At 36.6% G+C, this 17,543-nt stretch overlaps 1 protein-coding gene across 1 annotated transcript in view; it reads left to right on the top strand.

Moving 5' to 3' along the window:
- DPYD (dihydropyrimidine dehydrogenase) overlaps positions 1 to 17,543 on the top strand; it is an 813,917-nt gene that overhangs the window by 350,689 nt on the left and 445,685 nt on the right. The window contains exon 10 of the mRNA XM_061183827.1: positions 1,605 to 1,774. Coding sequence (XP_061039810.1) covers positions 1,605 to 1,774 — 170 coding nt within the window. The remainder of the gene's footprint in view (positions 1 to 1,604; positions 1,775 to 17,543) is intronic.

A 17,543-nucleotide genomic window follows, 5' to 3' on the forward strand; every position in this document is an offset into this window, starting at 1 on the left:
ACACCAATGTAAAATGAAAAAAAAAAATCTGATATTACTGTTAGCCAGAATCATCTATCTGTCCATCCTCCCAATCAAACATCATCATAAGGATTTTTCACTGTGTTATATACAGGTCTAAACTGCATTATGAAAAGTTGCTTCAAAATAAGAGTGTCCTTAACAAACATCAGAAGATGTTCTTAAAAGAAAAGGCAGGAACTTCACTTTGGGAACTGTTTTATTTTTTTGTTTAAAATAGGACAAGTGATCATGTCTTCCATGATTTGTATCCACACCAGCAGAAAGATTCAGTCTCTTCTTGAACCACAGTTTTATGAAATTAAAATAAAACACTTCGATGGATACCCTAATACCTAGTCTCTGTGTGAAATCACTTCACACACCAAAGGAAGAACAACTGGAAGCTATGCCTGTCCTCTGCTTTGACTGGGCTAGAGTCATCGTCTTAGTGTTAAAGAAGCTATAATATATTCCCTAAAACCCGATAGTCAAACTCCTTTAAATATATATTTTTAAAGAATTCTGAACTTCAGATAGTCTAACATCAATTACATATGGAAAAGATAAGAATCTACATTTATTCTCCTAAAATTGAAAAAGATAAGAAACTTTCTCTCTTAGATCAATCTGTAGAACTTTACAGCTAAAGTTGTGTACCATCTTCATCCTCTTCCTTCCAAGAGAACATGATGCTTGCTAGGGAAGATCATTGTACACATAGCATGTATTTGAGAATTACAAAAGGCTAATTATGTAATCCCAAATACAAACTCTTTCAAGCAAAATGATTATGCTATCTGTGGTGCCATTTCAAAAATTATAGTAATTTATCTTGTCAACAGTTTTATTTAATCCAATAATACAGCTCTACCTAATACATAGTGAACACCTGCATTTTACTTTTTAAAGAATCTTCATATGGGCATCAAATATTCATATAAATGCTGTTGAGAAATGTTCACTTGGAGAGTCATATTTCTTTTATTGCTCAGTTTTACAAACAAAACCAGGAAAAAAGCAGTAAAAGGGAGAAAGTTTTATTTTAACTATTTCAAGAAAATAGTTCTCAGAAATTCTTCAGTTACATAAAGGGAACATATTCAGCATGTTAATTTTCAAAATTTACTAAATATACTATGCAGCAGGGCTATATGTTAGAAATCTTACAAGATGATTTCTAAATAAAATGTTTTAATGAAATACTGCAGATTATTAACTCAGATCACAGGGATCACTTTTTTTCTTCTAACAAACAAATTTAATGACAATAAGTTAAAAATACATATCACAACTTTGACAGAGAGTTTAAATTGATTGATTCCAGTTTATTATGACCCACACTCTTCAAAATGTGTTATAGCTATCCTTCTAGAAGGAAAAAAAGAAGTTAAAGGTATTGACTATGAAATTACATGTATGAGCATATTTTTAAAGTGGGAATAAAACTGTCTTTCAATGAAGCAGAATAATTTGATAGTGACACTCCATCCTCGAAAACTGCAAGATGCAATTTTACACTGCTTTGAGTACAAGTATCTTTTGAGCTGTCATGCAGAAATGGTTTCTCTACTTGAAAATGGGGTTTTCCTTTCATCATTCAGGAATGTGTGCCTGTCACTCTCCATTGCCATCGATACGGGGAGCCGTGATTGTACTTGGAGCTGGAGACACAGCTTTCGACTGTGCAACATCCGCTTTACGTTGTGGAGCCCGCCGAGTGTTCATCGTCTTCAGAAAAGGCTTTGTTCATATAAGAGCTGTCCCTGAGGAGGTAAAATGGAACCATCAGAAAATATGGAGTGGTCATGCAACAAATTTTAGAAGATGTAACTGTTAATGTGCAGTCTCCTAGTTTAAATCATTAGAATGTTCTTCAGATTGTGAGACGCACATTTAAAAATTTCTGGGTTACCCATAGTTGCTTTTTCTAGTACAGACATTCAAAGTAAAAGAAAATTATTTTATAATACTGATTTGGATACAATGAGAAGTTTATCTTTGTCAATACACAAGTGCTTCTTATTCTCAGGGTTAATATCTTTGAAAGGTACTGTATTTAACTAGTAACAGTGGAATGTGCTAAGTCTTGCATATCCAAATACTAGATACTCTTCACAAAATATATGGATATTAATTGGAGAATGTGGTAATTAGAGACATTCGGAATTTTCCATAAGTCAAATTTACAAGCTGGATTCAGAGAGAGAGAGATATATATATATATCATACTTATAGTTAATTCAATCTGCTATGAAGGCAGTAGAACAAAGAGGTTTCCATTTATTTCTTAAAAGAGCTCTAACGTAAGCATTATTTAGAATTAATAATTAGTTAACTTACTAAAAATGACAGATTTAAAATCATTTCATTCTAACAGGTGACTGGTGACTAATCTTGGGTGAAACATCAGTTGGGTACATGCACCACAGACTTCTCAAATTTTAACGTTAAGGAAGATAATGCCTTATAAAGCGTATTAGCTCTGAGAACAAGAACCAAATGTATTTATAGAAAGATAAATTACTCATTTTATCCAAATCAGTATTATGAATTTGATTTGCTTTAGAATGCCTGAACATATTTGGAGTCTCTATTCTAGGCAAGAATTATAACTGTAGTCAATAGGTAATTTGTCACATATAGACTAACCACATTACAGATTAATCTCACTAAAATATCAGAGTCACCACTGGTTCATGACTGAGTTAAAAATGTCAACTTTATTCTCCAGGTTTTTCTCCATCCACTCTACCCTTTCAGACTTTTCCAAAATCCAAGGTGGAGATAGTCTTGTAATCATAGGAGTTTTTTCTGGAGCACCATTTTATTTTACTTATTTTTTATTTATTTATTTATTTTATTTATTTATTTTTTTAAACATCTTTATTGGAGTATAATTGCTCTACAATGGTGTGTTAGTTTCTGCTTTATAACAAAGTGAATCAGTTATACATATACGTATGTCCGCATATCTCTTCCCTCTTGCGTCTCCCTCCCTTCCACCCTCCCTATCCCACCCCTCTAGGTGGTCACAAAGCGCCGGAGCTGATCTCCCTGTGCTATGCGGCTGCTTCCCACTAGCTATCTATTTTATGTCTGGTAGTGTATATATGTCCATGCCAATCTCTCACTTTGTCCCAGCTTACCCTTCCCCCTCCCCGTGTCCTCAAGTCCATCCTCTAGTAGGTCTGCGTCTTTATTCCCGTCTTGCCCCTCTTGCCCCTAGGTTCTTCTGACCATTTTCTTTTTTTTTTTTTAGATTCCATATATATGTGTTAGCATACGGTATTTGTTTTTCTCTTTCTGACTTACTTCACTCTGTATGACAGTCTCTAGGTCCATCCACCTCACTACAGATAACTCAGTTTCGTTCCTTTTTATGGCTGAGTAATATTCCATTGTATATATGTGCCACATCTTCTTTATCCATTCATCTATTGATTGACACTTAGGTTACTTCCATGTCCTGGCTATTGTAAATAGAGCTGCAATGAACATTTTGGTACATGACTCTTTTTGAATTATGGTTTTCTCAGGGTATATGCCCAGTAGTGGGATTGCTGGGTCGTATGGTAGTTCTATTTTTAGTTTTTTAAGGAACCTCCATACTGTTCTCCATAGTGGCTGTATCAATTTACATTCCCACCAACAGTGAAAGAGGGTTCCCTTTTCTCCACACCCTCTCTGGAGCACCATTTTAGGCATCAATTAGTGCAATCTTATCATGGTACAAATAAAAGGAAAACAGCCGTACTGGAGTAAAGTGACTTGCCTAAGATAAAAAAAGACAGAAGCTAATTTGATTCATCTTTGTATCCTGATGCATAGCATAGGACCTCAGCAAATAATAAGTACTTGAGCAATATGTTTTGAACTAAATATTTTAAATCTTATTTTTCTAAATCTAAAGTAAGAGAAGTTTTCGTTATGAAAGGCTGCACCTTGAAAGTTGGAAGGGAAGACACCCCTGAATGGCAATGTCAGTTTACTTCATACTTTATATTATAGTCATCTTCCATTGGCAAGGGTCACTAGAAATGAGTAGTGGCTATTTCTTCTGCATAAGTAGAACACACATAGACACACAAAACGAGACCAGATAATTACTTGAGAAGGTAGAAGTAGAAGTTTTGTTTGCTTGTTTGTTTGTTTGTTTGTTTAATCAACCTACATTTATTGAGCATCCACTGTGTATCAAGTACTGCTTTAGGCAATTGGAATACAGCAGTGAACACATCAGATAGAAATTCTTGCCCTCATGGAGCTCATACCTAGTAAGGAAAGACACTCAACCAAACAAATTGTCACATAAATGTATGTTGAACAGTGGTTAATGCAATGGAGAAAATAGTTAAAATAGGAGTAAACAAAGTGTGAATTTGGGGAGAGGGTATGGTGGAAGAGGAGACAGGACTTGCCATTTTAAATGGGGTGGCCCAGGAATGCCTCTCTAATATGATGACTTTGGGGATAGAGATGAAAACATTGAGGGAATGTAGACGTTTGGGAGAAAAAGGTTCCATATCAAGGTAAATGCATTCATCCTTGATTGAGGAAGGCTCTTGGACTTCTAGGAATAGGGAAAAAAAAATAAAAAAGTCAGCGCAACTGGAACAGAGTATGAGAGGATAGTATGTGGCAGTATGTGGTGAGGTATTGTAAGTGTTCATAAGGTCTTTAGTTTTTACTGAGTGAAAGAGGAAGCAACTGAACTGTTTTGAGCAGACAAACATCAAGATCTGAGTTAAATTTTAAAAGGACTGCTCTACTGATAATTGACTAAGGGAGATTGGGTCAGAAGCAGGGAAGCTATTCAGGGGCTAATTGTTAAAGCGGCTGGATTATAGGAAGGAAAGGATCAGAGTCCAGGCATGGCTCAGTCAGAAGGCCAAAGCTTGGTGGGATGAACTGTGTTTATCAAAGTATTGGGAGGAAGCAATGGGTTGGTGGGATAACTTGTCGTATGCCTGCAGTTGAGCTTAGTAGAACTCAGGCGGATCTGGGGCTTAATTAAAACTAGAAGAACAAATGTTTGGATGTTTATTATTAGCTTACAAGAAACTAAAATGTTTACATCGTCTTAAAACTACTGAGCTGTGAGCTCTATGAGAACGGTGCCTTGATCATCACTTTTTTCTTGCCCTGCCTAGCACAATCGATGCCACATAAAAAGTGTTCAACAAATAATTGTGGAATGAATGTTTTCTGGAGAGAATAAGCATCCAGGGCTTCTAGCATTAAAAAGGCTCATAGTTTCCAAGTTAGATAAATGTAATTACTTGATTTGGTATACATCAAAGAGGCCCAAGACATGGTAGTGCTAACACTTAGGAAACTGGTAAGTCAATATCATGTATCTACTTAAAGATACAGGTTTTGAAAGAATGTTCTCAGACAAATTTTCAACCTATATGAAGAATTTAATATCAAACCCAATTTCTTTGTATTTCTTCTATTCCTCCTATGCTTTCTACCCCCAGTACACACAAACTGCAATCACACTGGTTTCTTTGAAGTCAATGAAGATTGACATTTAGAGTTTTTCTCAAATATGTATATTGTTTATTGGGCTTTGGCTCTTTGATGGAATTTGGAAATAACATAATTTGTCTGTTGGTAAAAGGCCTCACTGTCAGGCATGTCAGCATGTATATACCCAAAGCTGCGGTCTAATTCTCAAATGATTTTTGAAGGGGGAGGGAAATACAGAACAATATAAAGTTTTCCCATCATTTAGTGGCAAATATGAATTATTACATAGGCCAGTTAGACTTAACAAGGAATTGTTACATGGTTAGTAACAAAGAACCATATAATTAGATCCAGAAATGTTTTAATCTACTAAGTTAGGAGGCACCACTAACAGATTCTGCAGTGACAAGCACATCCCATTTCTCTAATGCAGAGGTTTTCTTACTTCAGTGTGCATCAAAATCACCTGGAGGGCTTGTTCAACACAGCTTGCTGGGCCCTAGTCCCAACTTCTGATTTAGTAGCTGTGGGATGGGCCTGAGAATGTGCATTTTTAACAAGTTCACTGGTGATGCTGAGGCTGCTGATCTGCTGCTCTAGTGTACCATCAGTGTAGCTTCCAGCTGTCTAATTAGAGCCATAAGCAGTGTGCTGTTTGGGGGCACTTTCCATCTTAGTTAAGAAAGCATTAATGCTACAGGATATAAGGTTTGATGAAATGAAGATATGGAGGCATCATCAGCATATTGATGTAATTCTGATTCCAAATGTCTCTCAGTCTCCCTTGTGGCCTCACACACATGCTAAATAGGATGCTACTGACAAACTAGCGCTGCTCAGCCATGGGTCCTTAGGGAAACCAGCCAATCATTCAGCACTGTCCTCTAAGATGAGGGAAAATCTGTTAATAATTCCCTCCAGAACTTTCTGCAAGCTTAAATAGGTGAGATTAAATTTTACAGGATAACAGAATCCCCAAAAATGCGGGTATTAAAAGTTGTTGACAGATCAGATAGAACTGCAAGAATGCTTTAGGCAGTTGGGAATCCCTAGAAGGAGGCATGAAGGTCAGGACTCAACAGACCATCTTGAGTTGATAAATTTAAAGGATAAGGTTAGGGAAGGACTTTGTAGTTCTTATTAATTATTACTGAGAAGAATATGGTACAAAATTATTTTAATAGCATAGTCCCACACACAGAGAACATACCAAGAATCTATTGTTCACATAGTCAATTTCCCAATGGCAGCAAAACATGACAGGTCTTTAATTCTGCTATATTTTAAATGGGCTCTCTATTTTACTCCCTAGCACCCCTTGGCTTCCCCCCTGTTTATTTGCCAAAATGATAACTGATTTAACTTTGATGATGCCTGTTTCTATGTATTTTAGCTATTCAGAAGGTCAACTATTTTGATAACGCTACTTTATTATTTTTAATAATAAAATAACAGAACCAGATTGCCTGGTCTGTTAGTCAAAAATTTCTTCAACTGTTATTACAACTCTGAAATAACACATCTTAGTGTGAAAAAATATACCTTTTAATTGAATCCTTCTGGTACCACACAGCATGCCCCATTATAGATCATTCATGTGGCATGATCCGTAGGTCTCCCCTCAGATATTTTTAATATCAAATAATCATGTTAAAGCTACATCCGTAGATACTTCCATCATCTAAATATGGCTAGCTAAACATTTCCTACCAGTAGCTAACGTTTTCTAGTTTTTTAGTTATGAGAGATATGACCGTGGGACTATTTTTAGAAAATAAACTTTATAAGCTGGCAAATTTAATTTTACTTAGTAAGGGCGATGCTTACAGCAGCTCTTCAATATTTGTCATCTGCACATCATTTCGATTGACGTTCTCCACGGAAGGTAATCAGAGACCTGTTAGCATGGTTGGAGATATGAAGGTACCTGCAAACAAACACACACACACAATTGTCCCCAGGAACACAAAGTTAATTAATGGTAGTTAATGACTCCCTTGGTACTAAGATATTAAGTATGCCTTTAATAATTTATGATGATGTGGGAATGACATTCCAAGGATCTGTATGTGTTTACATTTTGAAAAGCCTGAAATTTCAGTGTAGTATGAGAGGTAGAATGGAACAGTCAAAAAGGAATTAACTAAAAGTTGAAGTACTTGGTTCTAGGTTATATATTCTAGTCTGATGTGCCCATCTGTAAAATCAGTGTTATAACTATGCTTCTCAGAGTTTCTTCTATTTCCCCAAGTTCTGTATTTTGAACATTTAGAGAAAGATCTGTGAATGATACGGACTCTGGACAGGAAGGCTTTATCTCTTCATGGAATGAGAGCAACTCTGTACTGAAAATTTTAGCAATATCTATAAATATGACACTTGAAACGAGTTGCAATTAATGTTTCCTCAGTCAGTTGGTGAGGTAAAATCTGCTGCACTCAAGACATGGATATCAAAGAAGCTGACAGGTGTGGTTGTCAGAATTCTACACTACATGTGATAATTCAGATGGTGAGTGGAAAAAAAGGACTGTAAATAGGCCAGGAGCCAACAAATCCTGTGCCCATTCAAGATTATATATTCTAAATGCTTAATTATTTTCAAAAATCCCAAGGGGGTGGCTGCATTGTGTTGACTTAGGAATATCTGTAGAGCTAAAAACTATGTACCTTTTTTTACCAGCTTTCCAATGTACATATATATACTATATATGTGAAAAAAATATATATACACATATATACACACAGATTCATTAACAGTGAACATTTTAAACTGGTGTCAAGTCACTATCAAACCTTATTAAATAATGATATTTTGTTATTACTCTATTAAACTTTATGTTGCTATTACTCTATTAACTTTTATGTGAAATTTAGAAGCGCCTCTCCCATTAATAATATTCATCTCAGCTTTCCAATATCTTCTTTTCTTATATATAAATTGAAAATATTAAAAATTAATTTGTATAATTTTTTAAACACATGTTCGACATGCATACAATTTAAAAGATAAAAATAAATGAAAAACACGCATGGATTAATGCAAAAACCAAAAAAAATTGTCATTCTTTTTAAAGTGATTTTTTTTCTCTTAAGAGGTGAGCTCATCCTTCAAGGTCTGCTCTAAATGTCATTTTCTCTTTGAAGGCTTCCTTAATCCCATTCTAATTAGCCTCTCCCTCCTGTGAGACCTTATATCTCTTTATGCTTCCTATATTAGAGCACTTACCGCATAGGGTAGTTATTACTTTATACTCATCCCACAAATTAAAGTGCAGTCTCCTTCAAATGGATTGGCTCATTCAACTTGGGTCTGACTGAAAGTATAGACTAGTGCTTGCTCCAAGACAACAGATCAATGAAGCATGTTGAATAAAATATTTTAGGGACATTGAAAACCTTATAGGAAGACTTTAAATGAATATGAAATACTCAAAATACATAATTTATATTTATATATATACATATACTTCAAAATTACTTCTGAGGGCTTTTAAATAAGTAGTTATTTTTATTTAATTATTTATATTTTAATTTAAATTTTTTAAATGTATTATATCACAATATCAACCTAGTATTAAAAGTAGATTGAAAAATGTTAATTGTTCCTGGTCTTCAGTCTCTTAAAAAATAGCTGAGAATTTTTTTAAAAAAAAGGAAAAAAAGAAATTCAACCAATCAATGTATGAAACCAAAGGAAAAATGAATAAAAAGTTGTAGAATCAGAGAGGATTAGCGACTTGCATAAAACAGAGGATCCTGATTTGTACAGAATTTATATGAAGAGGCATTTCAAGATGGAAGAAGGTACTGCAAAGGCACCAAAGTTATGCAGAAGGTAATTTTGTGAGATACTCCAACAATAGCCAGGAATGCTTGACTGTAGCAAAATCTAAGATGAGGAACAATAAGAGCTAGTCAGATTTAAGAAAATGTTGTCAATCATAAATGAGTAATGTTTAAAAATACCCTCTTCTTGTTAGAAAAGATGTATTTTATGATACCTGTGCAAAGGCATTTTAAGCCTATAAATTATGCATGCATTGCATTTCTGGTTTTTGCAGCTCAATCATGACACAAAATAGTTAAGGGGCAACTATATCAAATGTGTAGTACAACTCTCATGTGAAGAAATGTTTCCTTCTGTTCAAGATTCTTCAATTTTAAAAGCTTAAAATTAAAAGAAGCCAAATGCTTGTAACACCATAGGAGGTACTAAAAGAAGGAAACTCAACTTGTGGTTTCAGCAAACTTTTTTGCCCAAGAAAAGAATAATTGCAGAATTAGCTTGTAGATTCCAGAGAGTGGTAAGCATATCAAAATTGCTCTGCATTCCATCACAGACTGTGAGTTTGTATAAACCAAAAAGTACAAAATGCATTAGGAAGTTTTTAGTAAATTAAAGATGAGATCAAGAGTGGATCATCAGAGTTTACTGACTCTTTCTTTATCTTCCTTCGTCTCCTTGGTAACCAAAATAACCAGAAGATAGGATTGTGAAATCAAACTCACATGAATTAGAGATATAACTTGCATTGAGCTTTATAAATAATTTTAAGGATATAAGTAAACATGAAGTGTGGGGTAAACAAGAAGAGGTGCAAGACTGCTCGTACAGTTCTCCAGGTCCCATCCTGCTGCATCAGGTTGTGCTTTTATCCAGAATAATGTAGGGTCTCTAAGTAACATTTGTAGCTCCATCACTTACACAAAAAGAAGCTGTTTTAACTATAAAACATCTCCAGTTTATACTCAGATAGTTACGTAGTTTATTTGACTCTTTAGAAAGAGCCTTGCTGTATAAATCTGTATTTCCCAGGTTTTGTTTACCATAGCAATCCTAGACTAGCAGGTATATCTTGCCAAAAGCTTTACGCAGATAAGGGCTCTCCCACTTGCAAATGCTGGTTGATAGTTTGTTTTCCATTAACATGTTTACAAGGGGATTTAACCAGGTCACTTTCCTTTCTTTCTTGAGATTAACTCTTTTACCGTCCTACATCTTCCCTCACCAAAGGAAGATAATCTATTCCATACCAGAATTTCTCAGTAACTAATTCCTACTCATCCTTCAAGATTAGTTTATGCTGTATCTTTTCCAGGCTGACCTTTCTTGACCTGCACAACTGCTGTGTAAAATGCCCTTTTATCTGTCATTAGAACAGAAGGTGTTTATATGTTATCACACAATATAATTGCAGATTTGTCTGCCTCTATGAGATTTTTGAAAGTAGGGATTATTTTATTAACCGCAGCACCTAGCACCATTTTTGTACATAGTAAGTACTTAATAAATGTGTGGTAAATTTATAAATTAATTGGACTTATTATGTAGTATGAATAAATTTAACAGTGATGAAATAAAAGATAATATTGTCCAGGATTATCACTGGCCAAAGCAGAATACCAGACAATTTTGATTTGAAATACCATCTCTGAGGTCCTCATGTTCATACAGAATTGATAACTTGTTAAATGTCTAGCTATTAGAGGATAATCTTTACAAAGAATATAGTTTCTTCATATCGTTTCTCAAACTTTGGCAACTAGAATTTAATGTATGCTAGTTTTGAATTCTGCTAATTATGGTTTATAACCTATGCTTACTTTGCCTATATGCAATCTAAAAATGAGTTGACATCATGCTTTTAATTATAGTAAATTAAGTTGTTTCATAATTTCCACAGTATGATGCCTGTAATATTAATCAGACCAAATCATCACATTACATAAAGTTAATCATTAAAATGATGATCATTATTGCATGTTATAGCACTCTATTTTTATTTCACTCTGCATCAACCACATATTTTCCCTGAATATGGAGATAAAAATCAAAGCTAAGAAGTGTTTTTTTTTTTCACTTTCCTCATACAGTATGAAAAGAAAGTAACAATTTGGTTTATTGAACCTCAAAAATGGAACCTTATAGATGCTTTTGTCTTTTATTCCCTTGAGTAATTATTGGTGGAGAAAAAGACAAGAGATATTTGTATGTTTGCTTGATGTACCAGTTGTTCCTCATGAGAACAGGCTCCATCAAACAAGTAAATAAATACGTGTGCCATGAACAGAAGTGTCCATATACCAAACTCTGAGCTGCTGATTATTAATGATCATTAACAAACATTAGGTATTAAAAGGCACTAACACTGACATCTGTGAACTAATTAGCACAGAAGGCTGATTAATTTGAACAATAAAATATTAAGACCCACTGCATGAGGTTAGACCACTGGTCACTTTGGTCCATCATTTTCATATGGCAGTGTAACTGACATACTGAGGAGAAGTACCATTTGCTTTCTGATTTCAAACTCACAGCATAGGATGCTCTGGTCAGGTAGCATGTCTTTTGCATGCTCTGTGTTCCTTGCTTTGGGATGGATGTTTAGTAGCTGTTGACTCCACATACTACTAATTGGTTTTCCTTTTGTTAGCTTGAATGTCCTCTGGGTTTTCATATTAATCATTCATTTTGGTAAACAAAATGTTGTTCAGTGTCTACTGTGTGCCAGTCATTTTGATAGATACTGATACGGCTGAAATTCACTTGATAACCTTCCATGTGGCGTATCAGCTGGAGTATATCCTGATTTGCCAGGCATCTGTCTGAATGTTCATTTGTGTGTGCTTATCATTTGTTAAATATTTGAATGTCACTCCTGGACACTGGGGATAGAAAGTTAATAAGATATTCTTTCTGTACTTAAAGAGTTTTTTTGAAGTTTACTGTCTAACAAATAAATGTATTTAAATTCTATTTTAATCTTCCACCTTTATATCTTGAGATAATATGTTTTATGTCTGTACTATTTGCTTTATGAAGTAGTACTTCTTTGTTCTAAACGTATCCTTCCTCTGGATTCAAGGAGTCTCCATGAACTAATTTACAATATTGGGTTCCTAAGTCCATCACTTGGTTCCTGTATTTCATGATTATATAGTACCTCTAAACTTACTTAGACTAGGAAGCTTGGATTTCCTCTTCCCACTGAAGGCAGCCTTTATCCAGCCAACTCCTTACCTTGAATTTGCCTTTGGCTAGTCCTTTCCTGTTCTAATTCGCCTTGTTTTGAGAGTCAACAACTGGAACCATACAAAGTCTCATTATTTCAAATATACCACAATTTCTGCCTTTGAATAAAACTGAATACCACAGGATTTTGTTCCAGCCATATCAGGATTTTAGCTAAGCTTTGCCATCTCTTAATATACCTTTGGTTTCTCTGATCCTCAGTTTCTCTTCTGTAGGAAGGAAATAATACTTCTTCCCACAAAGTGTTGGTTGTGAGGCCAGCAAGCAGCAGAGTGCCTGAGGTCGGTTGATAAATCTGTAAATCATGATGATATCCAGGGTGTTATTGGCTTTTTGAGCCACAACAGGGAGAAAAACTTGGTTTGAAGAAATACTTAAAAAATAACTAATATATAGGTGTCATATCTCCTGTGTGAAAATTAAAATGAGTTATGTATAAAGCACTTAAAGGGTAGCTGCTATATAAGTATTTATTATTATTATTTTTGTCTTGTCAGACAGATTTCTTAAACAGTGAAAGTAAATTCCTCTGTTGTCCACAAATAATGCAAAGGATATTTCACTTAACATATGGCTTCACTTACTTTCAATTCTCATTTTCCTAATATTCCCCTGTTGACTAAGATATATCTTATTATCTCAGTTCTTTTTTCAATATAATATCAATACTTTCCAAATAATTACATATGTTCGTCATGTCTTTCTATCTTTCCTTTAAAAGCTTTTTCCCCTCTTTTATGTAAAATGAAAAATCTAGGTACCTAATAGCAAAATAGCAGGAAGGAGTGTGATTTATGTCTGCTGCCCAATAGTCTAATCTTAAATGTTTGAGAAAGTAAATAACATTGCAAGTTTCAAAAGCAGAATTTTAGAATAGTCTCTTTGGGGGCCAGTGTATATACCTGCTGACTTCCGTGCACTGTCAGATAGCTGGCATGAATACTAAATATTTGGTATCAACCCTGGCATATATGGAAAATTATGATATGAGCTAAGCATACATTAACATATTGTTTCTTCATGTTCATAACTCTACGTAGGTTTTAGACTATAGGTTTTAGTCGAAAGCCATGGTAAGAGTACTACTAAAGCATGTTCAAGCATAAATCATTGGTAACCTTATTTTAAATTCTTAAAAGTTTTGATTTGTTTGCAGTGTTCAATTTTTGTTTCTAAATTAAATGCCAAATTTGGCAAAAAGTATGTGAGATTATCTACATATAATAATATATACTGTCTAAGTATTCATAGTTAAGAAGAGTAGAATGGGACAAAACAGACCCTAAATCAGTCTGAGACATGCTCCCAATATGTGTACAGCCAAGTTCAGGGTTTTATTTCTGCCCTTCACAGAAAGGAGTACTATTATAAATACACATCATGTATTGATTTATTCAAACCATAAACATTTGGCATTGTTATCCAGTCAAGTTTGGCATTATCATTAAAATTTAGCATCACTTGACATTTTTGAAACACAATAACTGGTTTATATTGAGCTATAAGGCACTGCATTATGCAAATGGGACAAAAGTGATACAGAAAACATATCATGGTTTTATTTATTTTGTAATTTGAAGTATTTAATGAATATTTTGCTTTCCAGACATCACACATTTTTATTTTGTAGAAAATTAAAGAGTAGTCCAAGTTTCTTGGGCCTTTCCTTTTTTTACCTTTGTTGTTGGGCTACCTTTCTATTGGAGTCATAATCCTATTGCTAAGTGGTACTAAATAGATTGAAGAATGATTTGGGGAAAAAGTGAATTCAGAAAATGACAACTACAAATAAATTGCATTTATTTTCACCTTCTACATGTTAAGTTCTGCTTTAGGTGTTTTACATTTCTGAATTGCCTTAAACAACACCACATACCAATTAGTTAGGTATTGTTATCCCCCTTTTATATATAAGGAACTTGAAGGTCAAAGAGATTCAGCAACTATCCCAAATAAGCAGTGGAAGTGGGTTTCAAAACTGATTCAGTTCCACTTACTTCTCTTTTCCTTCTAAACCATGAGCAGTTTGAGATCCACTGTTCTGTATACTTACCACCCACACTACCCACTTATGTAGTACTTTTGCTATTGCTAACCTCTTAATTTTATAATGCAAAGTAAAATATTGTGTGATAATAGCTTAGGTAGTCCAATTTTTAAGCCATTAAAACCAGTATTCAAAAATATCCTAAATAAGATGTAGACTGAAATAGCTGCATGCCAATATTTGGTAATATATTGCATTTCTCAAATTAAAATAAAATAAATTATCATCCCTTGAAGGAGTCATTTTAGATTTTTTTTTCTAATTACCCCCACACTGTTATTTTAATATCCTAGATATTCTGTATATCTGTTTATAAGCTGTGGCTCTATGCTTTATGTTATCTAAGAATTTTTCTTCCCCAAGAATCAATTTTGCTCCCTTATGGGCAATATTAGTCTCATGGAGAATACATGGTATAGATCAATTAAGTTCAGTGACAGCTATAATCTAAAATGACAGTAGTTCACAAAATGGTACTTCTGGACCAGCAACAAAGCATCACCTAGGAATTTGTTAGAAATGCACATCCTCAGGACTCATCCAGTCCTATAGAACTAGGAACCTTGGGGGTGGGCCTATGCAGTGTTTTAACAAGCCCTCTAAGGTGATTCTGATGCACTGTAAAATTTGGAACCGCTAGTTATGGATAGGGTGCTGAGAGATGGGTCCATGGCTTCAGAACAACATAGAGCAAGTTACTCTATGGCTCAGTTTTTTCATCTTGATGTAGCCCAGATAATTCCTGGTTTGAAGCCTTACACACACAGCTTTCTCAGCCTCACTTGTCAACTGAGAATCTACCTGTCTTCCATGGGGTAGGGAAAGAATAAGACTCGACACCCTCTCAACCTCTTTAGTGGGATGTTTTTACATCTTTTGAAAAAGACTACTCAACATACTGGTTAGGGACAGCGAGGGCGCGCCGCGGCAAGATACATGAGAAATACATCTACACGTGGAACTGCTCCTACAGAACACCCACTGAACGCTGGCAGAAGACGTCAGACCTCCCAAAAGGCAAGAAAATCCCCACGTACTTGGGTAGGGCAAAAGAAAAAAGAAATAACAGAGACAAAAGAATAGGGACGGGACCTGCACCAGTGGGAGGGAGCTGTGAAGGAGGAAAGGTTTCCACACACTAGGAAGCCCCTTCGTGGGCAGAGACTGCGGGTAGCAGAGGGGGGAAGCTTCGGAGCCACGGAGGAGAGCGCAGACACATTGGTGCGGAGGGCAAAGCGGAGATTCCCGCACAGAGGAGCGGTGCTGACCAGCACTCACCAGCCCGAGAGGCTTGTCTGCTCAGCCGCCGGGGCGGGCGGGGCCTGGGAGCTGGGGCTCGGGCTTCGGTGCTAGCCGGGAGGGAGTCCGGGAAAAAGATTGCGGCTGCCAAAGAGGCAAGAGAATTTTTCTTGCCTCTTTGTTTCGCGGCGCGCAAGGAGAGGGGATTCAGAGCGCCGCCTAAACGAGCTCCAGAGACGGGCGCGAGCCGCGGCTATCAGCGCGGATCCCACAGCAACAGGGACGCAGAGGGAAAAACGGAGAGATTCCCGCACAGAGGCTCGGCGCCGAGCAGCACTCACCAGCCCGAGGGGCTTGTCTGCTCACCCGCCGGGGCGGGCGGGGGCTGGGAGCTGAGGCGCGGGCTTCGGTCGGATCGCAGGGAGAGGACTGGGGTTGGCTGCGTGAACACAGCCTGAAGGGGCTAGCGCACCACAACTAGCCGGGAGGGTGCACGAGAAAAAGTCTGCAGCTGCCGAAGAGGCAGGAGACTTTTTCTTGCCTCTTTGTTTCGCGGCGTGCAAGGAGAGGGGATTCAGAGCGCCACTTAAACGAACTCCAGAGACGGGCGCGAGCCGCGGCTATCAGCGCGGACCCCAGAGACGGGCATGAGACGCTAAGGCTGCTGCTGCCGCCACCAAACAGCCTGTGGGCGAGCACAGGTCATTCTCCACACCGCCCCTCCCGGGAGCCTGTGCAGCCCGTCACGGCCAGGCTCCCGTAATCCGGGGACAACTTCCCCGGGAGAGCGCACGGCGCGCCTCAGGCTGCTGCAACGTCACGCCAGCTTCTGCCGCCGCAGGCTCGCCCCGCCTCCTCCGTACCGCTCCCTCCCCCCGGCCTGACTGAGCCAGAGCCCCCGAATCAGCTGCTCCTTTAACCCCGTTCTGTCTGGGCGGGGAACAGATGCCCTCAGGGGACCTACATGCAGAGGCGGGTCCAAATCCAAAGCTGAACCCCGGGAGCTGTACGAACAAAGAAGAGAAAGGGAAATCTCTCCCAGCAGCCTCAGAAGCAGCGGATTAAAGCTCCACAAACAACTTGATGTGCCTGCATCTGTTGAATACCTGAATAGACAACGAATCATCCCAAATTTAGGAGGTGGACTTTGGGAGCAGGATATATTAACTTTTCCCCTTTTCCTTTTTTTTGTGAGTGTAGATGTGTATGCTTCTGGGTGAGATTTTGTCTGTATAGCTTTGCTCTCACCGTTAGTCCTAGGGTTAGGTCCGTCCGTTTTTTTTTTTTTTTTTTTTTTTGGCTTAAAAATTTTTTTTTCCCTAATAAATGTTTTCTTAATAATTTTTTCCTTATTTTCTATTTTTAAAAAAATTTTTAATAAGTTTTTTCACATTTTTTATTTTAAAAAATTTTTTTTCTTAATAAATTTTTTCTAAATATTTTTTTTCTTATTTTTAGTATAAAAAATTAATAAATCTATTTTTAAAAATTAAAAAAAATTTTTTTTCTTAATAAATTTACTCTTAATAATTTTTTTTCTTATTTTTTATTATAATTGCTTTATTTTATTTTATTTTATCCTCTTTTTTTCTTTCTTTCCATTTTTTCTCCCTTTTATTCTGAGCCGTGTGGATGAAAGGCTCTTGGTGCTCCAGCCAGGCATCAGGGCTGTGCCTCTGAGGTGGGAGAGCCAACTTCAGGACACTGGTCCACAAGAGACCTCCCAGCTCCACGTAATACTAAA

This window comes from Eubalaena glacialis, chromosome 3 (assembly GCF_028564815.1).
Source record: "Eubalaena glacialis isolate mEubGla1 chromosome 3, mEubGla1.1.hap2.+ XY, whole genome shotgun sequence".
In the NCBI taxonomy this organism is placed as follows: domain Eukaryota; kingdom Metazoa; phylum Chordata; class Mammalia; order Artiodactyla; family Balaenidae; genus Eubalaena; species Eubalaena glacialis.